The sequence below is a fragment of the Pan paniscus genome, chromosome 13, assembly GCF_029289425.2.
Source record: "Pan paniscus chromosome 13, NHGRI_mPanPan1-v2.0_pri, whole genome shotgun sequence".
NCBI lineage: Eukaryota > Metazoa > Chordata > Mammalia > Primates > Hominidae > Pan > Pan paniscus.
The window spans coordinates 21,452,080-21,478,409 of record NC_073262.2 but is presented as its reverse complement, the minus strand read 5'-3'; the positions used below and the strand labels follow the sequence as shown (position 1 = coordinate 21,478,409).

The 26,330-nt window shown below is 48.0% G+C and overlaps 1 protein-coding gene across 1 annotated transcript in view; it reads left to right on the top strand.

The window, feature by feature from the left end:
- SCTR (secretin receptor) overlaps positions 1–26,330 on the top strand; it is an 85,453-nt gene that overhangs the window by 46,515 nt on the left and 12,608 nt on the right. Inside the window, exons 4-9 of the mRNA XM_003819149.4 lie at positions 4,588–4,691; positions 12,219–12,316; positions 13,850–13,982; positions 16,108–16,261; positions 24,707–24,767; positions 25,975–26,044. Coding sequence (XP_003819197.2) covers positions 4,588–4,691; positions 12,219–12,316; positions 13,850–13,982; positions 16,108–16,261; positions 24,707–24,767; positions 25,975–26,044 — 620 coding nt within the window. The remainder of the gene's footprint in view (positions 1–4,587; positions 4,692–12,218; positions 12,317–13,849; positions 13,983–16,107; positions 16,262–24,706; positions 24,768–25,974; positions 26,045–26,330) is intronic.

Sequence of the window (26,330 nt, the reverse complement as noted above, 5' to 3'; positions counted from 1 at the left end):
GAGACTGTGGGAAGGGAGTGGAGATTCTTCTCACCATAATTCTGCTGTACATACGCACATGTGCACACACACACACATATTTGGGGAACATGCTGCTCCCTCGAAGCCTCACTCAACACCCTACACTATGGGAACTGGGGGGAATGAGGTAGACAGGCTTGAAACCCGCTCCTCCAATTCCTGGCTTGGTAATGCCAGCTGCTATAACAGACAATGCCCCACATCTCAAAGTCTTCATGCAAATTTGTCCACAGAAAGTCCAAAACAGGCTGGGTGCGGTGGCTCACACCTGTAATCCCAGTACTTTGGGAGGCCGAGGTGGGCGGATCTCCTGAGGTCGGGAGTTCGAGACCAGCCTGGCCAACATGGTGAAACCCCATCTCTTCTAAAAGTACAAAAATTAGCTAGGCGTGGTGGTGCACACCTGCAATCCCAGCTACTCAGGAGGCCGAGGCACGAGAATCACTTGAACCTGGGAGGCTGAGGTTGCAGTTAGCTGAGATCGTGCCACTGCACCCCAGCCTGGGCGACAGAGTGAGACTCTGTCTCAAACAAACAAACAAACAAACAAACAAAAAATGTCCAGAACAGGAAACAGGTATTCCTGATTAGCAGGCAGCTCTCCTCTACACGGTGACCCCAGCACCCCACACCTCACAACCGTGGCATCACGTAGTTTCCAAGCTGACTGGCGGAGAGGAAAGAACTCGGAGGACCACACAGCAGAGGTTCATAAGGGGCTGGCCTGGGAAGGATCCCATTCTGCCCACATTCCCTCGGCTAGAACTCAGTCACATGGCAACATCTAACTGCAAGGGACCTGGGGAAATGTCTTTTAGCTGGGTGCCAGTCAGCCCCAGGATCCAAGTTGCTCACTGCTGGGGAGCCTCAATTTTCTTGACTGTAAAATGGGGAAAATAAATAAGACCTGTCCTGTAAGGCTGCGCTTGGAAATAAATTTTGTCCCTTCTCCCCTACTCCTCTCCCTTCTTTTCCTTTTTCTCCTTCCCACCTTCCCTCCCCTACCCCTGCCACACACACCCCCGCAAGCTTACCAACTTTACCTGCCAGCATGGCCCCTCCATGCTTGCCTCTGGGGTCCTGGGAGCTCAGGACACAGGAGATTAGTCCAGATGTGGCAGACCTAGAGCCCCAGGCTGGTCAGGTGCAAGGTCACGCCCAGACTCCACTTTCTGACTCCTGTGCAGTGCTCCTCCACAGCTGACCGGGTTTTTCTCCTGATGGAAAGGACTCGAAGCTCTTCTCATTTGCAGCCGTCCCTTTTCAGCCTTCCCAGAGCCACAGCACCTCCGCCTCCCGCAGCACCGCCCCTTCTGCCCTGCAGAGGGGATAGGCGGAGCTGGTGCTCACGGCCACAAAGTGACCAGGTGCCAGTCCTGTCACATCCTTTCTCAATTAATTGCTTGAACCCCTCCCTGCCTCATTACGTAAAGGTCCGTGTCTCCCTCTTGAGGCTCCCCTACCCTTGGATTGCTCATGGTCCGCGGCAGGAAGCTGGACCAAGTCCACACAACGTGAGGATGGAAGCTGGGGTCCTGTGCCGACTCTGCTGCAGTTTCTCCTCGCCGCCACATGGTGTCGCTGTGGGGCTGCAGGGCCACACCAAAGGCCTGCCTATTGGGCTCTGGGCTCCCTCCAGGGTGGTGGGGGCCACGTTGTTCATACCCAGCCTGGGGGTGGGTGGCCCAAGAGCACAGGTCAACAGCTGTCTGGCCTCAATTTATCATCAAGAACTCCCACCCACCCCTCCTTCATCCCCATAGATCTACTTCTGGGTCTGATTAGACCCCTGCCCCTTCATCTCCCGGCAGGAAGGCAGGCTTCCCTAGGTGGTGCTCCCAACCCTAACCCCAGGGGGAGCGCCCAGTGAGGATAAGGTGCTCTGGAAAATAACTTAATTCTCCTTCAGGGCACCTACTACATGGGTCCTGACAGGAGGGGTGGGGTCCATGTGACTGGAGAAACCGCAGGCCGCTTCTGCCCCCAGATGTTTCTGTTCATGCCAGGCCTAGAATGCTCCCTCTAGGGTGTATTCCTTTGATTCTGAAAAGGATGCTGGTCTTCCAGAGTTCCTTATTAAAAAACACAATTCCCCAGCGGCATCCCCTTGGCCCTCTTTCTCTTCCTACTTAGTGAGGATCTGGCCTTAAAGCGGTCATGCTTCCCAACCTGATTAGGGTCCCGGAGCCTTCTGAAAATCAGATGAAAGCTTTGGACTGGTCTTTCCCCAAACTGCATAAATATATATCTATATATCTATATATTTATATATATATGCACATAATATATATATTTATATTATATTTATATTATAAAATAAATATAATATAAATATCTATTTATATTATATTTATATTATAATATAAATATAATATAAATATCTATTTATATTATATTTATAATATAATATAAATATAATATAAATATCTATTTATATTATATTTATAATATAATATAAATATAATATAAATAGCTATTTATATTATATTTATAATATAAATATCTACATCTATATATATATATGCACAAACATCCTTTCAGGGGTCCCCTGAGGTGCACACTGGCCTGTGCCTGGTTAAGTTTCCCTTACCTATTAGGAATTCAGCCCTGGGGAAGTGGGGAGGCAGCTGCTTTGCAGCTCTACAGAGTGGAAGGCAGGGAGCCCTGCCTTGTTAGCAGCTCTGGGCACCTGGCCTGGGTCACATGCAGCATCTGTCTTGGGAGTCCTGCTGTGTCAGTGAGGAGAGGGCCCCAAACGGGCAGGCCTGCTGCCCTGGGCGAGCCCACAGGGAGCCCAGCCTCTAGGCACGCGCTGTCTTATAACCTTCGATTCTGGCCTTGGGGGAATTTGTGTTCCCTTAACTCACTTTCCCATCCACCCAGCCTAAATTTGACCACCGTTGTTTCCCATCTGACAACCTAACTCTCTTGATTCAATTCCAGAAACCTCCCCACCTCTCGCCTAAATTCCAAGATTCCAAGCCCCTCCCACTTCTGCCTATTTTAGGCCAAAAAGAGAGGGGAGTGATGCCTCGGTGCCCGCTCTGTGCCTGGCACCAGCCTAGGCATTTTCCGTGTGCTCTCATGTTCCCTGCTCACTCTTGCAGTGTGGGTGATTATTTTGTGGCACAGAGAAATGATGCACCGAAGGTCACACAGAGACCAAGAGGCTGCACTGGGTTTCAGACTCAGATCTGGCTGCTTCTAAACCTGCGCTCCAGGCCTCCTGAGCCTCCACAGGGCAGGCATGCCCAGATCTCAGAGGACACGGTCTCCTGGTCCTAGACGCTGCCCCTGAGACTTCAGGAAGAGGGCCCGGTGGGTGGGTAGAACAGTGATAGCATACACTGTGGCTGGGCACGATAGCTCAATTCTGGGCCTTGGTGTTCTGGCCTGTAAAATGGGCAGCAGCACCTCCTTCAGTGGGGCACTGTGAGGATTAGACCCTAAACCCTGTTAGCCAGGGGCCCAGCCCCTGGAGACTGTGTAAAGAAGCATGCCACCCTCAGCTGGGGCTGTTAAGGCTCCAGTGAGAGCAAAGGGGTGGCAGGGCTCCTACCCACAGGACTCGGCCATCAGCATCCTGCCCCCTGCAACACTTACACCGGCCTGAGCTGGGGAGCCAGATCCCAGCTCTCCTTGGCAGCTCAGAGTACAGAATTCAGCAAGGTCATTCAGCCCGAGGAGGGAAACTCCTCACGGTGGCCTTCCAAGACTTCCTTCCTGGCTAGTGGCTCCCTTCCGCAGGCTGGGCTCCTGCTGTAAAAGCTCCAGTAGGGAAGTGCTCTCCTCTTCCCTATGAGAAGAGTTCAGGGCAGGCTCTTTATCCCCATTCAATTTGCCTTTCTGTCCAGCCAGCCAGCCCGCGTTTGATAAGCAGAGGCTCTGGGCCAGGCACTGGGGAGGCGGGGAAGCCACTGCCCATGTGGTGAGAGGGCCCAGCATGCGTCCTTGTGCCAGGGGTGGGGGGCAGTGAGCAGCTGAGCCGGAGGACTGTGGTGGTCTCACGATCTATTATGCAGAGAAACGCAGAGGGGTGGCCTACAGGTCGTGGCCGAAGGACCCTCCACCCTTCCGTGAGGGGCGCTGCCTGGAGGGGTTCATCTCAATGGCACTCTGGTGGTTTTCACATGGCTGCGTGAGCAGGGTATGAAGTTCCATTTAAAACAGAACTTCCGTGGAGCAGGATGAGTAGAAATGGGAGCCTGAGAAAAAATCATGATGGGAGTGGCCAGGTACTGGGCAGCCACCACAGATTCTCCGGGGGACCCACCTGTTAAACGGTGGCAGGACCTGGGATCAGGAGCAGCACCCGGCTGGGGTGAGAAGGGGGACTGGCACGTGGTGTGTGCTTAAGAGCGTGGGCTCTGGAGCCCGAGCCCCAGGGTTCAGATCGCTTTCCCCCTATTTACTAGGGTGTGGTCTTGGGCAAGTTCTGGAACTGCTGTGTGCCTCAGTTTCCACACTAGAAAGTGGTTGCAGCAGCTACATGTTACAATAGATGTTACTATGAAAATCACGGCGCCTGGGCCCATGGCTCACCTGCAGGACTCTTGGCACCCACAGGTTCCTTGTTCCGAAACTGCACACAGGATGGCTGGTCAGAAACCTTCCCCAGGCCTAATCTGGCCTGTGGCGTTAATGTGAACGACTCTTCCAACGAGAAGCGGGTAAGCCTGTCAACCTCCACCCCACGAACCCGGGGACAGGAACCTATGGTGAGGAGGCCCTGGGAGAGGACAGGGTGGCACAGGCCTGGGACAGTGGTCAGGATGTAAGGGCTACCCCTTGTCCCCACGCCTCCTACTCACAGAGTTGTCAGTGGGTCTGCCTCACTGCCCTGGTCTATCGACCTGGAGATGATGGTTAGGAGGACCCCAGGCACAGGTAGGAACTGTCGCATACCACCGCGAGACTGGGGGTGCTGTATTCATTCAACTGAAAGAGACGCTAACATAGTGGCCAAATGCTCAGAGCAAGGCTGGTGCGTCTGAATTCCGACCTTGACCTTAGTGGGGCTGGGGAAGATTTAATCACTACGTGCCTCACTTTCTTCATCTGGGAAATGGTGTTACTAATGCTGACAACATAGGCTTGTCAAGAGAACTAAATGAGTTAATATATGTGCATCCTGAGTTGGGCGCCTGGTCACAGTAAGTGCTCAGTAAATGTTTGCTTTTGGCCGGGTGTGGCGGCTTACACCTATAATCCCAGCACTTTGGGAGGATGAGGTGGGAGGATTGCCTGAGGCCAGGGCAACATAGTGAAACCTTGTATCTACAAAAAATGTTTAAAAATTAGCCGAGCGTGGTGGTGCGTGCCTATAGTCCCAGCTACTCAGGAAGCTGAGGCAGGAGGATCGCCTGAGCTGGAGAGTTTGAGGATGCAGTGAGCAGTGATTGTCGCTGCACTCTAACCTGGGCAATGGAGGACAGGATTGAGCCCTGTCTCTTAAAAAAAAAAATGTTTACAGCATTCGAAGGAGTCTCCCGGCTCTGATAAGCAAGGAGGGAGTCCGGCTGCAGAGCTGCCCTAGCTGAGGGGATGCTCCCTTCGGCAATTGGCTGACCTTTTCTGGGGACCTCCAGAGGCTTCCTCTGAGGGTGGCCATCAGGGCCCTGTCTGGGCTCAGCTCACTCTGCATCACTGTCCTTTCCCAGGATGGCCCTTTCTCTCAAATCTCATGCACACCGTGCCATCCTGCCTCCCACCTGGGCCTTTGCCCCCGTTAGGGCCCCTTGCCTGGAGAGCACTTTCCTCCTCTCTTTTCTTGACTGATTCTTAAATATCCTTTGAGACTCCCCTCGGGCCCATCCATGCCAGCCCTTTCTTCCCCTCCCCATGGGAAGGGCTCCCTTAGAGCCTGGTATTGGCCTCCAACTATTACCTACCATGTTACATTAAAATGATCAGCGTGTGCCACCTGCCTCCATCTCTCTCACTAAAATACATGCTCCTCAAAGGCATTCATTCACTCCACAAACACTCACTGAGCACCTGCTGTGGGCCAGGGTTGGGTCTGGGCAAAATCACGGTGACAAATCAGAGAGTCTTGTTCATTTCCAGGTCCCAGTGCCCAGCACAATGCTTGGCACCTATGAGGTGCCCAATAAATATTTGTTGTGCACTTAAACATCTACTGAGTGCCAGCTGCTTGATGCGCAATTGTATTAAATCCTCAAAATAATCCTGTACATTCATTGTTTTCCTCACTTTGCAGAAGAGGAAACTGAGGCTCAGGGATTAAGGAACATGCTTGTAAAGTAGTGGAGGTAGGATTTAAACCAAGCCTAGCTCCAAAAGCACCAGTGCTCCGTCCTCTGTCTTCTGATGCCTCCCCATAAGATGTGTGCCCCCCCAAGGGAGTACACTTTCAGCAGGTCCCATTAGCTAAACTCCCTAGAAGGAATATGGGCAAGCTTTGCCTGTCCCTTGGAGGGTAGGGTGAGGTCATGGGAGAAAGCACGGGTGGAGAGTGGCAGAATTCAGGGAGAAGGGAGGAAGTTGTGTGGCAGAGCACCCCGTCTTCTGCATTTTGCAAAGACCCTCTCTCTCTATAGCGCGTCAGCCTTGCTCTACGTGGAGGAAGGCAAGCTCCAAGGGAGAGGAAGCAGTTCTTTCCTTCCCAGGGCTTGTCATCCCATTGGGAACATACACGAGGTCTTCAGATCTGGTCAGAGTGGGATGATTTAATAAGGAGATTCGACAAGGAGTGGGCACTCGTGGTCTTGGAGGGATGGTGAGTGGGCTCTGCCTTCTGCAGAGGAACAGTTCTATCATCGACTTATATGAAGAGAGGGGGCTTATTTGTTTCAAATTTGTAAAATCCATAAAACTAAAAAGGAATAATATCATGATGGGTGGCCGGATGAGGTTCATAAGAAGGCTTTGTACTGCAAATAACACACATTTCTAACTGGTCTAATAAGCACATGTGGCTTGTGTAACTGGAAATGCAGAGAATGGGCTTCAGGATTCTTTGATGAGGCAGCACCACAGAATCACCAGGGTCTGTGTCATTTGCATCTCTCTCCCTGCTGTCCTGGTGGCTTCTTCCTTAGGCTGGCATTGTAAGATGACTGCCATCAGAAATTGCAGCCACAGGCCAGGCACAGTGGCTCATGCCTATAATCCCACCACTTTGGGAGGTCCAGACAGGTGGATCACTTGAGGTCAAGGGTTTGAGACCAGCTTGGCCAACATGGCGAAACTCTGTCTCTACTAAAAATACAAAAATTAGCCGGGCATGGTGACTTGTGCCTGTAATCCCAGCTACTTGGGAGGCTGAGGCACAAGAGTCGCTTGAACTTGGGAGGTAGAGGTTGCAGTGAGCCAAGATCTCGCCACTGCGCTCCAGCCTGGGCGACAGAGCGAGACTCTGCCCCAAAAATAAGAAAAAAAATCCACACAATGAGAACTGTTGGTTTACACTAATCAGTACGAATAATGGAGCCCAGGGCCTTAACCACAACGTTCATGCCAAGATTAAAACTGTAAAATCCCCAAACCAAGGAGCTGAAATTTCATAAAGGAAAATGTAACGCTTTGGACTTAACTCAGAAAAATGATTGTCCAAAAATGGTGGAAAGGAGACCTAGCTTGGCTTCAGCTTGCATTAAAAAAACAAAACAAAACAACAGCTCTGAGATTGGAAGGGTTTCCTGACCACATGATTCACCGGTCCCTAAATGCCGGTTCACAAATTGGCACGAGTTTTGTTCTTTATTCTGAGATTTAAACCATCCTGTTTCTTATTATTAAAATGTCTTTTCTTTTTATCAACTGAGGGTGAAGGTATGTATTAGTTGCTTTTCTTTTTGTGACATCCTTACTTGGCATACACCACTATATTATTGACACACAATATTACTGACACCAATAGTGGACTCAGATTGGCAGTAAGACCGCACATAGATGTCACATGGGTAAATAAAATGGGATTTGCAAACTGTAGCTCTTGGACCCAATGAGGCTCCACTGCCTGCTTTTATAAATAAAGTTTTATTGGAACACAGCCAAGCCCATTCCTACCACAGTAAGGCTACGTTTACATGACAAGGGCAGAGTTGAGTATTTGCAAAAGAGACCACAGGGCACTCAGAGCCTAAAATATTTACTCTCTGTCCCTTCACAAAAAATGTCTGTGACAGATGATCTAGAGGCTACAGAAAGCAGGTGGTACAGTCAGAACATACAGCAGTAAGAGAGGCAACTGAATTCAGGACAGACAACAGTGAGGCTTCTGGGCCCCACGTCCTCCAGGAGTGGTGCACACTTTTAGATGTTAAGAGCTGAGGACTGGCCGGGTGTGGTGGCTCATGCCTGTAGTCTCAGCACTTTGGGAGGCTGGGCTGGGAGAATCACTTGAACTCCTGAGCTCAAGACCAGTCTGGGCCACATAGGGAGACCCTATCTCTACAAAAAAAAATTTTTTAAAGTAGCTGAGTGTGATGGCACTTGCCTGTAGTCTTAGCTACTCAGAGGCTAAGGCAGGAAGATTGCTTGAGCCTGGGAGGTTGAGGCTGTAGTGAGCCATGATCATGCTACTGTACTCCAGCCTGGGTGACAGAGTGAGACCCTGTCTCAAAAACCAACAACAAAAAAAGCTAAGGACCGAAGGTCACATGAAACCTTCAGGGAGCAAGGCTGTTTCTGGGTGGGTGAGGTCTTATGGTTCCTGCCTTACAAGGCAAGAACGGGTCTACATGAGAAGCGGGCTGGTCACCTGGCAAGCAATGGCCACAGCCACAGGACAGTGCAGAATCTTCTGCATGACACCCCCCTTGTCACCCTGTGCCTCTTCAGGCTCTTGCAGGCTGGTCCAGGTATCCCCAGGAGTGAGGCTGACACCCTCTGCAATGCGGCTCATCTGTACATGGCGAGATTATAGGTTAACATATTGGTCCTCAATTTTTTGACATGTCACAGGTCTTTGATGTCCCAAAGCCTAGGAACCATTAATTCAAGGCAACCCACTGCCCTTCAAGGGTCTTCCTCTCATCCCTGAGAGGTGACTCCTGGCTCTCAGGAGAGCAGCTACATCAGTGGGGAACTCAATGTCACATGGTAGCCTTCCCATCGAAGGCCACCTCCTGCTGTCAGAAAATGGTCAGTCACCCCGAGTCAAAATCTACCTCCTTTCTGGAAACTTCCCCCAACTGGAGCTCACACATGAGGTCTGGCCCTTCTTCTACATGTTGTTCAGTCTAACACTTTTCTCTTCTAAGTGTGTGTTTTTCCCCTCCAGGTGTCATGGACCCAGTTTTTTCATGTACTCTGCAGATGATACAATCACCCTCCTCTGGAAATGCTTCAGTTTATTAATGTGACTCTTAAAATAACATGCCTAGCCTCTCCAAACATTCCCACGTGGCCAGCTGCCCACAGCACTCCATCAGTGTAACTGAGAATAAAGCTAATTTTTGAGTCATTTCATGCTCAGACTTCCTACCATCTCAAACCGCTGACTCATTCTGAAGGAGGATGGTGGGGTGGGGAAAAAGTAAAATTACCATACACTGAGTGTTTCCTACATGCCAAGGCATTGTCTAGGTACTCTATCTGACACTGTATTTGTTCTTCCAACAAGTCTGCAAGGTAGATATTATTACCCCCATTTTGCAGATGAGGAATCTGAGGCTCAAAGAAGTTAAATAATTTGCTCAAGGTCACACAGTTGGTGAGTCACAGTCCGGGTTTGGAACCCTTGTCTCCTGGCTCTGAAGCCTGTGTTCTTTCTCTACAGTACACTGTGTGACACCATGGAGCTTGGGTCTTTCTAAGCCTCAAGTTTACTTTCCCATGAAGAGCTGTCAGCCAGGTTTCCCCTATTCTATTCTTGTGCCTTCTTAAAAAAATAATTACCCTTTTCTTTTGGTTATAAATAGCCCTTATCCACTGTGGAAAAATTAGAAGTATAGAAAAATTATAAAAGAAAATAACAACTCTATTTGCAAGCCTATAATACAAAGTTAACCACTGTTAACATCAGCCATATCTCTTTACAATCTTGTCTCTCTGTATGTATGAGATTGAACCACATGGAATGGCTGATATTCAGTTTTTTTATTTTCTTTATTTTTTGTGTTGATATTCAATCATTTTGGATCTACATAAAAGGTAATTTCATATAAATCTTTTTAAAATTTATTTATTTTAAAAATTCTCAGCAGAATCAGTTTTCATATAATTCCCTAATATGTTTTTACATATAGCTGGAATCACATTGCACATGTAAAGTTTGAATTCTGCCTTTTCATGTAATAATATATCGGCATGTCCTGATTCATTTTAAATTCTTGGTAGACAACATTTTATTAGTGGTATACCATGAAAGTAATTTGTATTTGAAATAATTGATGTAACTATTCTATTGTTGGACATTTGGGTTTTTTTAATCACTAATACTTCTGTGATAAACATCTTCATGTATAAATATGCTTTTAAATTTCTGATTATTTCTTAGAATCAATTCCTGAAGGTAGGAGGTCAAAAGGTCATATTTCAAAGGTTCTTGATACATATTTCTATATTACCTTCCAGAAAGATTGAACCAGTTTTGAGTCCCACTATACCCTCACCTGCAGAGAAAATTATTACTTTTACATATTTGTTAGTTTGGTTGGTAAAAATTATTCTTTTAATTTTTATTCCCTTGATTCTTTTTGATACTTTATTTTTTGGACCTAAATGCAGATCTTTCAAATTTTTTTTTTTTTTTTTTGAGACAGGGTCTCCAGCCCAGGCTGGAGTGCAGTGGTGCAATCTCAGCTCACTGCAACCCCCACCTCCCGGGTTCAAGCGAGCCTCCTGCCTCAGCCTCCCAAGTAGCTGGGATTACAGGTGCACGCCACCAGGCCTGGCTAATTTTTGTATTTTTGGTAGAGACAGGGTTTCTCCACGTTGTCCAGGCTGGTCTCGAACTCTAACCTCAAGTGATCCACCGACTTTGGCCTCCTAAAGTGCTGGGATTATAGGTGTGAGCCACCATGCCTGGCCAGATCTTTTAATTTTCTGACCAATATTCCACTTAGATCTTTTTGACTTAAAGATGAGCCAATAGTGTGAAGTGGCTGCTGAATAAGTGAATGCCTGCTTGGCTGCATAGGCGCGCAATGTATAGATCAGGGGAGATGGGAGGTGATGGACCCCTTCTACCTCTTCCTGGTCAGAGAATGCATCTGGAGCTTTTCAGCTATGTGGTTCTGGGGGTCTTATTTAAGAAGGACATTAACAAACTGGAGCATATTAATTTAACTAAAGGTTGAAGGATTGTGGAAAGAGGTTAAAGACACAGGGAATATGTATGTATGTATGTATGTATTTATTTATTTGAGACAGGGTCTTACTCTGTCATCCAGGCTGGAGTGCAGTGGCTGGATCACAGCTCACTGCAGCCTTGACCTCCCAGGCTGGAGTGATCCTCCTACCTCAGCCTCTGAGTGGCTGTGACCACATGTGTGCACCATTGTGCCTGGCTAATTTTAAAATTTTTTGTAGAGACAGTGTTTCGCAATGTTGCCCAGGCTGGTCTTGAACTCCTGAGCTCGAGCAATCCTTCCTCCTTAGACTCCCAAAGTGCTGGGATTACAGGCATGAGCCAACGCACCCGACCTGACACAGGGAATATTTGACATAGAGAAAATGAAAGAGAAACAGATGGGCAGAATAGCTGTATTAAAAAATGGCAGGCCTCCCTGAATGACCTTTGTAACTTTTCTATATAAAACCGGCCTTATATAAAAGACAAATCCATTTTAAGTGGATCCAGAAGACAGAAAATGGACCAATAGGTGGTGCAAGTAATTGATTTTAGCTTCACATAAACAAAATCTAATATTTTATGCTATTTTACACCAAATAACTTTCTCAAAGGGCAGTGAGCGCTTTGTCTCTAGAGGTATTCAAGCAAAGGCTTGAATTCAGAGAGTTGGTAAGGGGCCCTATACATAAGATGAAAGTTCGAATTGGCATCAATTCAAACTTAGGGATGATCCTTAGGGATCATCAGATGATCCCTAAGGGCTTTTCCAATGCCAAGGTGTTACGGTGTTATGTGTCTGTGAATTGGCGTCCTTGAGGTATGGACAGAATAGCAGCGTCGGTGGGTTCAAGCTGCCTGAAGCAGATGCAGTGAGGCACAGAAGGCAGAGCTAGCCAGGAGGGCCGGCGGGGCTGACACGTGCCTCTCTCTGCAGCACTCCTACCTGCTGAAGCTGAAAGTCATGTACACCGTGGGCTACAGCTCCTCCCTGGTCATGCTCCTGGTCGCCCTTGGCATCCTCTGTGCTTTCCGGTGAGAACACACTGCCAGCTCTCCATACCCCAGCCCTCCTCAGGTACAGACTTTCGGTCTCTTCTCAACCACCCAGGACAGAAAGAGGAAGGTCTGAGTGAACTACCTTGTCGTCTCTTGATCTAAAGCTGACCTATGGCAAAACATCGAGGTTCCTGTGACCTCATTCATCCCTTTATTTTTTCAACATTTACTAAGCACTACTGAGAACTTGCGGCCGGTCGCTTTATATGTATTCTAATTTTCACACAATGCTATGAGATAGGTAACAGGAACCCCATTTTACAGTAGTACTAGCGAGATTCTGTTGCAAGAGACAGAAATCCACCTCGAAACAGCATAAGAAAAACAAAGGCGACCTGACCCATGTAAGTGGCAAGTTCATGGGCATCTGCTGTAGGCATGGCTGGATCCAGGTGTTCAGTGGCATCAGCAGCTAGGTCCGTCTCCCTCCATTCCACTGCTCTGGGTTGGCCTCATCCTCTGGGAGGCTTTCTGCAGAAGTGGCAGAGACAACCACCAGCAGTTGCTGGCGTTCATCCTGCTAGCTCAGCAACCCCAGGGCCAACAAGAGCCTCTTCCCCTCTGGTTCCAGTAAAAGTCCTCAGAGTTCTCATAGGCCGGGCTTAGGTCACATGCCCAACTCTGAGCCAATCACTATGGACAGCGATGGAGCACTCTGATTGATCAAGTCTGTCATGAGGGTGAGAAGGGTGGAGCCCTCCCAATCCAGAGCTGGAATGGGTTTCCCAGAAGAAAGCCTGTTTCCGGTACCAGAAGAAGCAGAACAAGTAACTGACTTCTGTCCCCTGCAGCAGAGGAAGACACTGAGGCTCCGGGAAGTGAAAAGTCTTGCCCAAGGTCATATAGCTGCTAAGTGGCAGAGCCAGGATCTGCTTTCTCCCTGCAGCCTGTGTACTTTCTGTGCCCCTAGCCCTCTCCCGTTCTGGTTGCCATCCTCACCCCTCCCCCAAAACAATTCTGGGAGCTGGAGATGGTGGTAGGTCAGGGCAGAATACAATGTTGCCCCTACAGCCCCAGCTTTTTATTTATTCATTTAGAGACAAAGTCTTGCTCTGCTGCTGAGGTTGGAGTGCAGTGGCAATGGTAGAACTCCTGGGCTCAAGCAATCCTCCCACTTCAGCCTCTTGTACAAGGAATACAGGAAGGCACCACCATGCCCAGCTAATTAAAAACAAAAACAATTTTTTTGTAGATACAGAAGTCTCAATATGTTGAATTCATGGCCTCAAGTGATCTTCCTGCCTTGGCCTCCCTAAGTACTGGGATTACAGGTGTGAGCCACACTGTGGCTGGCCTTTTTTTTTTTTTTTCTCACTGCAGCATGTAGCAAATTAGACTGGCCACCTGGGGACCCAGGTCCTCATTCAGGTTATGCTCACAGAATGTGTTACCCGGAAACAGCTGAAGTCTAGGGCCTCAGTTTCCCCAGTGCACTGGTGGCAGGTGGGCCTGGCTGAGTCCCAGCCCCTCAGGCTCTGGCCTCTATGTCCCCACTTTCTCTCCCTGCAGGAGGCTCCACTGCACTCGCAACTACATCCACATGCACCTGTTCGTGTCCTTCATCCTTCGTGCCCTGTCCAACTTCATCAAGGACGCCGTGCTCTTCTCCTCAGATGATGTCACCTACTGCGATGCCCACAGGGTAATATGTCTGGGTGCCCCAGGATGTCGCCAGGCCTGCCTGCCTTCCCCAGCCTAGCTTTGGAGAGGGGAGTAGCCTAGTTGTCCTTCCCCCAACCCCCTGCTGAGGCTGCACTTAATACCAAGGATAAAGCAGCCAGTGCTGACACTGGGCCAGGAGGTTCAGGGAGATTCCACAGCCACATGTGCACAATCTGGGTCATGTAGGAGAGAAGCTCGTGGGGGTTGCCATAAACTCCCAGTGTCCAGGAGTGAACTGGTCACTCTAGGAATTAGATATATAGGGAGACTCCTCTTTTCCCTACTTCTGCCAGTTCCCAGCTGAAGAAAGATGACCCAGTCTGGAGAGGGTGGGGGTTGGTCATAAAAAGAAAAGGGTGAGCATGGGCCAGTATGTCTGTATAAATGTATTTGCAATAAAACGTTGTGTTTTCTTAAATCTAACCCCCTTTCTCCTTCCAAATGCCCAGATGACTCAATTCATTGCAATCACCCTGTGTGTCAGTTGGGATTCCTTTTGCTGCGAATAACAGAAAACTATATATTGGGGTCTTAAACAAATGGGGGCTGTTTCCTACGTAAGCAGTCCACAGATGAGGTGGTGCAATGGCTGTGTGATGCCATGAGGGACACAGTCTTTTCCCCTGTTTCTGCACTGCCATCCTTAGAGTAGGCCTTTGATGTCGTGCTTTGTACCACATGGTTGCAATATGACTGCTGCAACCCCAGGCCTCCTGTCTGTGTTCCAGGCAAGAAGGAGAAAGGTAAAACGTTAAACATTTTTTTATCTTTTGGGCAGCTTTGCCTTTCTATTGAGAAAGGGCACCTTCCCCAGAAACTCCTACCTACATCTCATTGGGTAGAGTTGAGTCATGTAACCACACTTAATTGCAGAGGAAGCAGGGTGATGGAGTTTTTTACTATCACAATCTCTATAGTAGAGGCGAGCAAGGGAGAAAAGAGATTGGAAATTGAGATTAGTTCAGCCAACCTGCCTGCCACTTCCTACCACTCACCTGTTTGTATTGTTCAGAGTTGTGTGTGTGTGTGTGTGTGTGTGTGTGTGTATTTTCTGACTCAGACTGAGCGGTTCTTCAGGTAGGATCCATGTCTCTCAAGGAGGTCTCCAGGATGAAACAAGAGTACCTGCTGGGAGTCAGGAGCCTTAAATTCTAGCCACGCTTCATTACTGACCAGCAGTGGACAAGGCCAGCAATGCCCCAGCAGGGAACCTTCTCAGGTTTTACTAAACATTAGACTCACAAGTCAACCATGGGCCTTGCCTGGAGTCAGAGCCTCTGGGAAGGCTGTAAGGCAGGAACCACCACTGTCCCGCAGGCAGCACCGGGCGCTCCTCCTTCTCGGGCTTGTCTTTGCAGCAGCCCTACGGCTATCCCGGGAGCTGTCCCATCCCCAGGGGACAGCCCAATGCAAAGAAAAGGACAAAGGCCCTACCATGGCAGAGGTACAGGAGCTGTGCTGGTGTAGAAGCCTGGTGCCCCACAATTCTACAGGCATAACTTCCGGGGATCCCTGCAGGGGACATGCCTGTTAAAAGAGTCAGTCACTGCATCAGGGAAGTCCAACTCCATGACATCCCCATCAGATATGTGGAGAGTGCAATGTACCAGCCAGGGCCATTTTTACCATAATCAGTGGTACCTCCTAACAGACTTGGCACACCCCTTCATTATGTGTTTGCAAGGGAACTGAGCTTAGAAAAGATTTTTTTAACCCTTTGCTCAGAAATCTCTTCCCTTTCTAGGCCTTGGTTTCCTCATCTGAAAAAATGAGGGGATTGGGCAGTATCCGACACAGTTCTGTAGTTGAAGGACTGCCTCCTCATCTAGCCTGGCAGCCAGTGCTAGGATTTGAACCTAGTTCCTGCTCCTATGATGGCTCATTGGCCAGCTTGACGGAACCCACTAGGCCTGTGGACTCCTACTCTCTAGAGAATGCTGCAGGCCTGATGGAGGAAGGCCACAGAAGATGGCCTTGAACCCCAGAGGCCCGCTCTTGTGGCCTGGCTCCTGCCCCTACAACACCCTGTTGCTCCCTTTGGGGCCACTCACCAGAGGGAACCCCACTGCCACCCGGCCTGGGTTCAGCTGCCTCTCTCTCTCCAGGGGGGCTGCAAGCTGGTCATGGTGCTGTTCCAGTACTGCATCATGGCCAACTACTCCTGGCTGCTGGTGGAAGGCCTCTACCTTCACACACTCCTCGCCATCTCCTTCTTCTCTGAAAGAAAGTACCTCCAGGGATTTGTGGCATTCGGATGGGGTATGTTTCTCCCTGGGTCTGATATCTGCATGGTATGTGGGAAGGGGTGCTGAGTCGAGAGTTGGAGGGTTTGGCTTTTAGTTCCAGCTCCACACTTAACTAACTTGTGTAATCTTTTTTTTTTTTTTTTTTTTTGAGTTGGAGTTTTGCTCTTGTTGCCCAGGCTGAAGTGCAATGGCATCATCTTGGCTCACTGCAACCTTCATCTCCCAGGTTCAAGTGATTCTCCTACCTCAGCTTCCCAAGTAGCTGGGATTACAGGCATGTGCCACCACATCCAGCTAATTTTGTATTTTTAGTAGAGACAGGGTTTCGCCATGTTGGTCAGGCTAGTTTTGAACTCCTGACCTCAGGTGATCCACCCGCCTCGGCCTCCCAAAGTGATGGGATTACAGGCGTGAGCCACCGCATCCAGCTAACTTGTGTAATCTTAGACAAGTTCCTTGATGTTTAACCCTCTGGTCTCAGTTTACTTATCTGTCAAGTGGGAAATCCTAGCTCAAATTTAGCCCCAGTTTCTGGCATCTAGAGCTTTTTACAGTTCGTTCCCACCCAATACTTGTTGCCTCATCTGCCTTTAGACGGTCCATTCCTACGTCCTCTTTCTTGCTTCCTTTCTGTGTTAGGACGCTTTTGACTGCTGGCATCAGAAAATCTGTAAACCTTTAAACATAAACGAAATTAATTGGCTCATATAACTGAAAAGTCCAGTGATCACCAACTTCAGGAGAGGCTGAATCCAGCAGCGTCACACTGTTGCTTTCTGTCTCTACTTTGCCTTTCGTAACATCGGCTTTGTAGTTAAGCTGGTGTTCCCAATGGAATGGCCAACAGCTTCTGGGCTAGAGACTTCCTTGTACCGAACTCCAATGAGAGAAAGAAAGAGACTCCGTCCAGCATTCTCAGCAAATATTCTGAGGTGCACTCTGGTTGGACGGCTTAAATCTCATAGACACCCTTGAACTAGTCACAGAGGCCTGAGAGAATGAAATATGTTGATTGCCCTTAGCTACTCAAACCACATGACTTCCTAAAGGAAATTCGGGATTCATTGTCTAGGAAAGAGGGAGAATGAGAGCGAGACAGCCAAGTGCGGGCCCCCATTCCATCTCTGTCCCTTTTCCTTTTCGGTCAATGAAGACGACAAACAACTTCCATTTTAGGGGCACTTGCTATGTGCCAGGCATTGGATTCAGCACTTTACATGTATCATTTAATCATTGTAGCAATCTCCAGAGGCCTCTCAGAGACCTCAGCTCACAGACACAACGTAACATACCAACTCACATGGTAAACAAGGACAGACCTCAGGATTCAAGCCAAGACTTGTCTGTTTCCAAAGCCCTTTAACTTTTACCCTGCCATTAACACCCATCCATCCATCCATCCATCCACCCACCCATGCACACATCCACCCACTCATCCATCCATTCCTCTATCCATTCATCCATTAGTTGCTCATTTGATAAACATGAACGTTACCCTAAGGAGTTCTAGACAGAGAGCCAGGTTCCTGTGAGTGACTCAAAGGCTTACAGAGATAGTCATGTGCACCAAGCATTAGCTTCTTTTGGTTTCTTCCTGGTGCCTTTAAGAAGTGTCCCTGCCAGGAATGCCCTCTGCTGCCTTTTCTGCTTGTCTAAATCCTTATTTACAAGGGCCCTGTCTTCCGATCAGGGAAGCTGCCTGAGCTGGCAGAGCTTGCTGAGCCCTCCTGCTTCTGAACCTTGGCAGCCCAGTTAGCACCTGACCCTGGGCCATCGGGAGGTTGCAGAGTTATGCCGATGTCTCTAGAGGCCAGCAATCCCAGAGTGCCTGGGGACCAGGGACTTGCCTTATGCAGCTGGCTTTGCCAAAAAAGCACCCAACTCACTGAGCCCAGTTCACTAAGCTTTAAATCCCAGATATGCCAGGATTCAGCTGTATGAACATGGACAGTTTTCCCATCTATAATATCAGGACCATAATTTATTCAACATTCTTTGAGCACTTCCTGTGTTCAGGGATTACAAAGCTGCATTGTGATAATATCTCTGTCACAGGATTTTAAGATGTTGGAATGAAATAATAAGAACCTTCCTTTCTTCTTCAAATCTTTGTGGAGCATCTTCTGTACGCCAGCCCTGTGCTGGGTGCTGAGAATTGAGTAACATATAAAACAGCAATGGTTCTCTTCCTCCTGGCCTGTTTGCCTGCCAGACACCAAAGAGACCCTGAAGGGTCCCTAGAAGGCCTGAAGCCCCTCTATCTGTGAGAAGCCCTTTTCATGCGAAGGTAACGGCCCCTGCTTGAAATTATACTGATTTCACCAAAGATAGGTTGCTTAAATGGGTACACCCCTACTGTAAAACCTTGTAAAAAATTTTTTTTTAAGTACAAAAAAAAAAATTACCCTAGTCCCACAGATTGAACTTTTTCTGAGATTTCCTTCCAACATTTTTTTCTACTTGCAGTTTTTCCTCACATAGCTGTGGTCATTCTCTATGAAGAATTTTGAATTTCACTTCTTCCCATTAACACATAAGCATGTTCTGTATTATGTCAAATCTTTCATAAACATTTTAAACTACCACATAGATAGATAGATGTGATATAGATGTATTTAACCACATACCTATTGTTTGGACATTTAGGTTGTCTCACTGTTATAAATAGCACAGTGATGAATACCTTTATGGGCAAAGTGTTTTCTGTATGTAATACAGAATCCCAGGACGTGGATTCCTGAGTGGAAAGGAGTGAGCACGTTTAAGGTTTTTAACACTTACCCAAAGCTTTGACTTTTTCAGAGCGGCTGAGGTGTGAGTCTGTATCCAGAGAATAGTGACAGCGCAGGCTTTATAGATGAGCCAGGCTGCCACTCAGCGAGTGAGAGTGAGTGGCTGGCACTGGCGGTTCTGCCTCAGCATGGATGAGGGTCTGCCAAACCCAGCTTGCTGCACTCCCCGCCCAGAGACTCTGAGGCAGTGGGTCTGGGGTGGCCTGAGACTCTGCATTTCTGACGTGTTCCCAGGTGTTGCTCATGCTGCTGGTCCAGGGGCCACACTGAGCCACCAACTTAAACCATTATAAATTTTGCAAACTTTCCCACCAACTTGCCACTAAGGATGGAAGATAATGAACAAGTGCCTCTCAAAACCCATGTTCTTTGCCCAAAGCACCAAGAATTGAGGCAAGACTTTTTTTTTTTTTTTTGAGAGAGAGTCTTGCCCTGTTGCCCAGGCTGGAGTGCAGTGGCGCAATCTGGGCTCACTGCAAGCTCCGCCTGCCGGGTTCACACCATTCTCCTGCCTCAGCCTCCTGAGTAGCTGGGATTACAGGAGCCCACCACCACACCCAGCTAATTTTTTGTATTTTTAGTAGAGACGGGGTTTCACTGTGTTAGCCAGGATGGTCTCAGTCTCCTGACCTCTTGATCCACCTGCCTCGGCCTCCCAAAGTGCTGGGATTACAGGCGTGAGCCACCATGCCCGGCTTTTTTTTTTTTTCAAGATAGGGTCTCTCTTTGTCACCCAGGCTGGAGTGCAACTGTTCAATCTTGGCTCACTGCAGCCTCAACCTCCTGGGCTCAAGTGATCCTTCTGCCTCAGCCACCTGAGTGGCTGTGACTACAGGCATGCACCACTGTACCTAGCTAATTTTTATTTACTTATTTTTTTGTAGAGACAGTGTCTCACTATGTTGCCCAGGCTGGTCTTGAACTCCTGGCCTCAAGTGATCCTCCTGCCTCAGCCTCCCAAAGTGCTGGGATTACAGGCATGAGCCACCACACCCAGCCCAAGGCATTTGTTTAATTGTTATTTTTATCAAAGTCATTCATGTACTTGGTTTAAATAATTAAACAAAAGACTACAAGGTTTATAATAAACAAAAGCTATCTCCTGCCTTCACTTCTTATTCCCGAGCTCAGCCTCCAGAGTTAATGCCTTTCACTCTTTTAACTTGTTTCTCCTAAGGTTTACTCTCGTGTTTCTAAAATCAATACACTACTATTTCTTGATTTGTCTGTTTGAAGCATTAGTTATTGACTCCACATGATGGAAGATAAGAATATAAAATTATTTTTTCTTTTCTGAGACAGGATCTCACTCTCTTGCCCAAGCTGGAGTGCAGTGGTTCAATCATAGCCCACTGCAACCTCAAGCTCCTGGGCTCAAGCGATCCTCCTGGCTCAGCCTCCTAAGTAGCTAGGACTACAGGTGCATGCCACCACATCTGGCTGATTTTTTACATTTATTGTAGAGACAGGGTCTTGCCATGTCTCCCAGGTTGGTCTTGAACTCCTGGGCCCAAACGATCCTCCTGCATCAACTTCCTGAAGTGCTGGGATTATAGTTGTGAGCCATTGCGCCTGACCAAGAATATAAAATTCTTAATCCTCTACCTCCATTCTTCCATTACAGTTTCTTATCATTTTTGGCTAAATCAGATTCAGTGTATACATTATTATATCTATGTAAATAGTGTTTACCACTGAGATAAGTGGTGTACAATAATTTTACTTTCAATCTTATTAACTTTTAATTTTCCTGGAATCATTTTTCCTTTGCTTTTTATATATATATATATATTGCCAGAATCAATTCTCTCAAACTCTTTGGACAGCCTTCCAATGCTATTTATTTTCCAAATCATCAAATGCAATAGGAAATCTATCAGTTCCTATTTGTTTGTTTCCTGCTATATTAGTTCCTAAGGCTATCTTAACAAATTGCCACAAACTTGGTGGCTTAAAACAACAGAAATTTACTCTCTCACAGTTCTGGAGGCCAGAAGTCTGAAATCAAAGTGTCTGCAGGGTTGGTTTCTTCTGGAGGCCCTGACGGAGGATCCCTCCCATATCTCTTTCCTACCTTCTGGTGGTGGCTGGCAATGCTTGGCATTCCTTGGTTTGTAGTTGCATCAGCCCCATTCCTGCTTATGTCTTTACATGGACTTCTTCCTCTGTGTCTTCTCTCTCTGTGTGTCTCTCATGGCCTTCTTATAAGGATGCCAATCATGCTGGAGTAGTGGCCCACCATACTCCAGTATGACTTTATCTTAACCAATTACATCTGCAAAGACCCTATTTCCAAGTAAGGTTACAGTCTGAGGTGCTGGGTTGACATGAATTTTAGGGAGACACTATTCAACCTGGTATACTTGCCAGTGTTTTTTTCTAGAGCTTTCTGCCTTCTTGCTTGACTTGGGCTGGCTGTTCTCCAGATTTGCTCAGCTCCCTTAGCTTTCACCTTCTTCCACAAATCCTGTTTCCTTTCTTTCTCATCTCCCTGTCTTTGGTTTACTCTCTAGTTGTGTTGGAGCACATCCTCCAGTATCTGTCTAACCAAGAGCACCTGAAAGGAACATTTTTTTAATCCCATGTCTGAAGATATCTTCGTTCAACCTTCATACCTAATTCATTATTTTGCTGGACATAAAACAAGCTGAAGTCCAGGCACAGTGGCTCACACCTGTAATCCCAGCAATTTGGGAGGCCAAGGTGGGCAGATCACTTGAGGTCAGGAGTTCGAGACCATCCTGGCCAACGTGTTGAAACCCTGTCTCTACTAAAATACAAAAATTAGTCAGGGGTGGTGGTGGGTGCCTGTAATCTCAGCTACTCAAGAGGCTGAGACAGGAGAATCACTTGAACCCGGGTGGTGGAGGTTGCAGAGAGCTGAGACCACTGCACTCCAGCCTGGGCAACAGAGTGAGACTTCATCTCAAAAAAAAAAAAAAAAAAAAAAGTTGAAAAATCATTTTCCCCAGAATTTTGAGGGTCTTGTGTTTTGGCATCAGTGTTATGGGATGTGCCATGCCATTTTGCTTCGTGAATTTTTTATTCCTTTCTACATAAGCTGCAGGATCTTCTCTCTGTGTTCTGAAATGTCACAGGGATGTGCTGTGATGCAGGCCTTTTTTCATCTTTTTTCCTGGCATACGGTGTCCCTTTCATCTGAAAATTCATGTCTTTCATTTCTTGAAAATGTTCTTACATTATCTATTTAATTGTTTTTTCCTTCTGTCTTTTATCCTCTGTTTTCTGAAACTCCCTTTAGTCTAATGTTGTACATCCTGGAATAACCTCTAATGTTCGAATTTCTTTTTCCTACTTTTCATTCCACTGTTGTTTATTCTGCTGAGAGATTCCTAGTCTTTATCTTCCAACCCGTCTATTGCGTGTTTAATTGTGGTTATCATATGCTCCGTTCCTAAGCCCCCTTTCTTGTTCTCCGGGCACTCCCTGTTGACAGCATCCTGTTTGTGTCTTGTAGATACGACCTTTTATCTCTCCGATGGCGTTCCTTAGAGTTGTTTTGTTCAAGTTCCTTCTGCTTCCTGTATGGTCTGTTTCCTCTGAGTTCCTTTTCTCTGATTGTTTTGGTCTGTGTCTTTTATGTAATAAGATGTTGGTGACCTTGGCTGTCTGTTCCTATTTAAGAATGAATCACTTCAGAGCCGGCTACTGGCTGTTGGGGGTGTGGGGTTTGTCTCTCAAGGGACACTGGACTGGAAGTGTTGGGGGGTCCCCCCATGGCTATCTATAGGCCCTTTGTCTGGGGCTGTTCAGTTCCTCTAGAGAATCCTTTCATCTCCAGCGTGCAGTGGCAGGGAGGTGGGCAGAGGGTAGAGGGCTGGGGTAGGGGTAGAAGCCCATTCAGTAGAGGCCTGAAAACTGAGCGGCCCGGGGACCAGGGCTTTTACCATTCAGCTTGAGCATGTCCACTAGAAATAGAACCTGATTTAAGTATTTCTGCTTAAAAAAAAAAAGAATCTGAGCCATACATCTAGCTTAAAATTTTCTAGTAGCCACAATCAACACAGTAAAATGAAACAGGCAGTATTTGTTTCAATAATCTATTCTGTTCAACCCAAGGTGACCAAAATAGTATCATTTCAATGTATAATCAATATAAAAATTGGTAATGACATATTTTACATTTTTTTTTTTTTTTGAGACGGAGTTCCTCTCTTGTCACCCAGGCTGGAGTGCAGTGGCGCAATCTTGACTCACTGCAACCTCCGCCTCCCGGGTTCAAGCTATTCTCCCACCTCAGCCTACCGAGTAGCTGGGATTACAGGCATGCACCACCATGCCTGGCTAATTTTTGTTTTTTTAATAGAGACAGGGTTTCGCCATGTTGGCCAGGCTGGTCTCGAACTCCTGACCTCAGGTGATCCACCTGCCTCAGCCTCCCAAAGTGCTGAGATTACAGGCATGAACCACCGCGTCTGGCCATGTTTTACGTCGTTTTATTTGTACCAAGTCTTCAAAATATGGCATCTATCTTGCATTTAGTGCCCAACTCAGTAGGGACCAGCCACATACCAGGTGCTCAAGAGCCACCTTGAGTGCTGGTGTAGACCGTCACTCCATTCCTGCTCAGCTGAGCAACCCCTCCAACCCTCTGCTGGGCTGCAGCCCTGTTCTCCTTGGTTCAGTAATTCCAGAGAATAAACTCTGTTGGAAGTTGACTATTCAGTCTGGTGAGGGTAGTGCTGGCCGCCTGGGGTGCTTATCTGTTTCTTATCCAGACTTCAAACCATCCTCCTGCCCCAGCCCCACTCTGCCGCCTGCCTCCTGGGTACCGGGTGCCCTGGCCCTAGAGCATCCTTGGGCACTTCCCCAGCGGCATTGCCCCAGACAGCACTTCTGTTTCAGCTTCCTCTGCTCGGGACATCAGCTGCCACTCCTCTGCCAGGCTTCTGTGTGCCTAAGCGTGTTGCCGTCTCTCCTCTACTCTGCCCTTCCTTCTCAGTCTTTGTCCTTATGGGCTTTTACCATTTCTATTTCTTTATTATCATTTTAGAGGGGCTTCAGGGGAAGTAGGGATAAATGTATAAGTTCAGTTTGCCATGTTTAACTAGAAGTCAGGAAATGTTGTTGTATTTTCTCTTCTAAATTCTTGTGGACTTGATCTCATCTCTAGTCCAAATTATATTTTTGTTTAAACATGACAGTGATGGCTTACCTTAGCTGTTAAATGGCCAAGCTTTTTACAAACCAATATTTGAATAAAATCAACGTTTCTTTCATGACCTGTGTCCACCCCTTCTCCACTTCCTCCTCCCTGCTGCATGTGGCCAGGCAGATCACAGTATGAGAAGGGGGCTCTCCAGCTGCCTCCATGTGTCCACGAGCCTGCCCAGGAGTCCCAGCCCCTCTATACTTTGCAGTGGTCCTCTGGTGTCCGGCCTGGGTTCCCAGGAGACCCCTAATACCAAGTGGCCTTTGGGATCCTTCTGATTCTGCCATAGTCCCCAGGGCATGCCCGGCACCCTTGAGGCACATGGTGCCACATTCACACAAGATGGCACAAGATGGCAGAGGGATTTCTGTGGAAACCAAATCTTGGCACCTGCTCAGTAGCTGGGCTGGGGTAACCAATTGTCCTGTTCTGATATGTGTGTTGAAAATTGAGTCCTCTCTCTTCTGCTCCTCCCTTTGTTTTTAATCCTCAGGTTCTCCAGCCGTTTTTGTTGCTTTGTGGGCTATTGCCAGACACTTTCTGGAAGATGTTGGGTAAGCTAACGGAAGGAGGATAACAAGAATGTATCTGACATCGTCCAGCTTTTCAAACAGCATAGTTACTTCTTTGGAGCTATCTAGGAAAGGCTTTTTTCTCAAAGTAGAGGCCACAGATGAGTTCCCTGGACTGATGCTCACTGCTTCCCAGGTGTGTTTCCAGGTGGGCCGAGCAGCCTTGGCCATGCCTGCACTGTCCTGGCCTTCCTGTCTTCTTGCTGCCTGTCCACTCTGCATGTGGGTCAGATGCCAGACAAGAGCTACGGGGCTCCAGGCAGGTGTTGCTCCATGGAAGAAACTCAAGGAAGGGCCAGTCCAGCTTTTTCTTCCTCCTGGGATCTGCCTCCTGGATGCCTCTCTACCCCTGGGTGTTTAGGAGCCCTGCAGAGCCAGACTCTAAAGAAGTCAGGCATTGAGGGTGGCAGTGAGCCCAGGGGACGCACCTGGGAGTAGGTACATGGGAAGCAAGCTTTAAAGAAGCTGGGGAAGAGGAGAGGCAGCAGGGCAGCAGCGAGGCAGCGGGGCAGCATGGGAGTTGATTTCTCAGGGGCATAACAACACAACCAGGCCAATAAGTGGATGAGGTCAAATGAGACATCCAAGTGTCTATCGTCCAAATTTAGCCCGAAATAATTGCTTCAAAGTAATTTTTGTATTGGGTGAATTCACTTTTTTAAAAAGTCTGGATTTTCAGCTTGTCTAGAAAAAAATGGAGAGGTCCTTTAACACGTTCCATTTTTCCTTGTGGCAAAAATAAGCTGGAGCAGAACTGCGGCTGTCTTGGACAGGGCACATGCTCCCCAGTTTGCTCAGTACCCTCCAAGCCTGATGTCCCCAGATCCTGAGGTCACATGTCAGCCATCCACCACTTCTCTTACTGATGTCATCTTCCTGGCTTCTGTTGGTAGCTGAGTTTGCCACCGTGCTCGCTGGTGAATTCTGACAGTGAGCTAACTTTTGGATCTGGGAGTCTCCCGGCTCTCAGGTTCTCACAGGGAGACAGGTGGCCACTCCCTCAGCCCCAGCACTGCTCCTGGGTGGCAGGAGGGGGGGTTCTAATGGTGCTGGGCACACCACTGCAGGGGCTCAGTGCCACAAACACAGGTCCTTCATACCAAGGGCCACCTCAGGGAACATGTCCTTGCTGGTTAGCCCAGCTCCCACAGCTCCCGCTCATAACCATGCCCAGCTGTCCCTCCCTTAGGTGCTGGGACATCAATGCCAACGCATCCATCTGGTGGATCATTCGTGGTCCTGTGATCCTCTCCATCCTGGTGAGTGGCCCTCCTCTCCCTAGCTGGGCAGAGGGTGGAAGGACAGGGCTCCCTGCAGGTGCCAGGAGGTATAAACCACAGTGTTTGTGAGGTTGGTGAGCAGCGTGGGGTGTGAAAGCTCTGCCCCCTGCAGAATGTGTGGGAGTGCAGTGAGGGCTGAGCTGGAGGCAAGAGCCTGCGAACCTGGTTCTTTCCCACAAGCAGCAGCTCAAGTGTGGTGAGCAGAGCTCCTTGTTCTAAACTGGCTGGGTCCCATTGGCCTGAAATTCCACCTTCACTGGCTCAG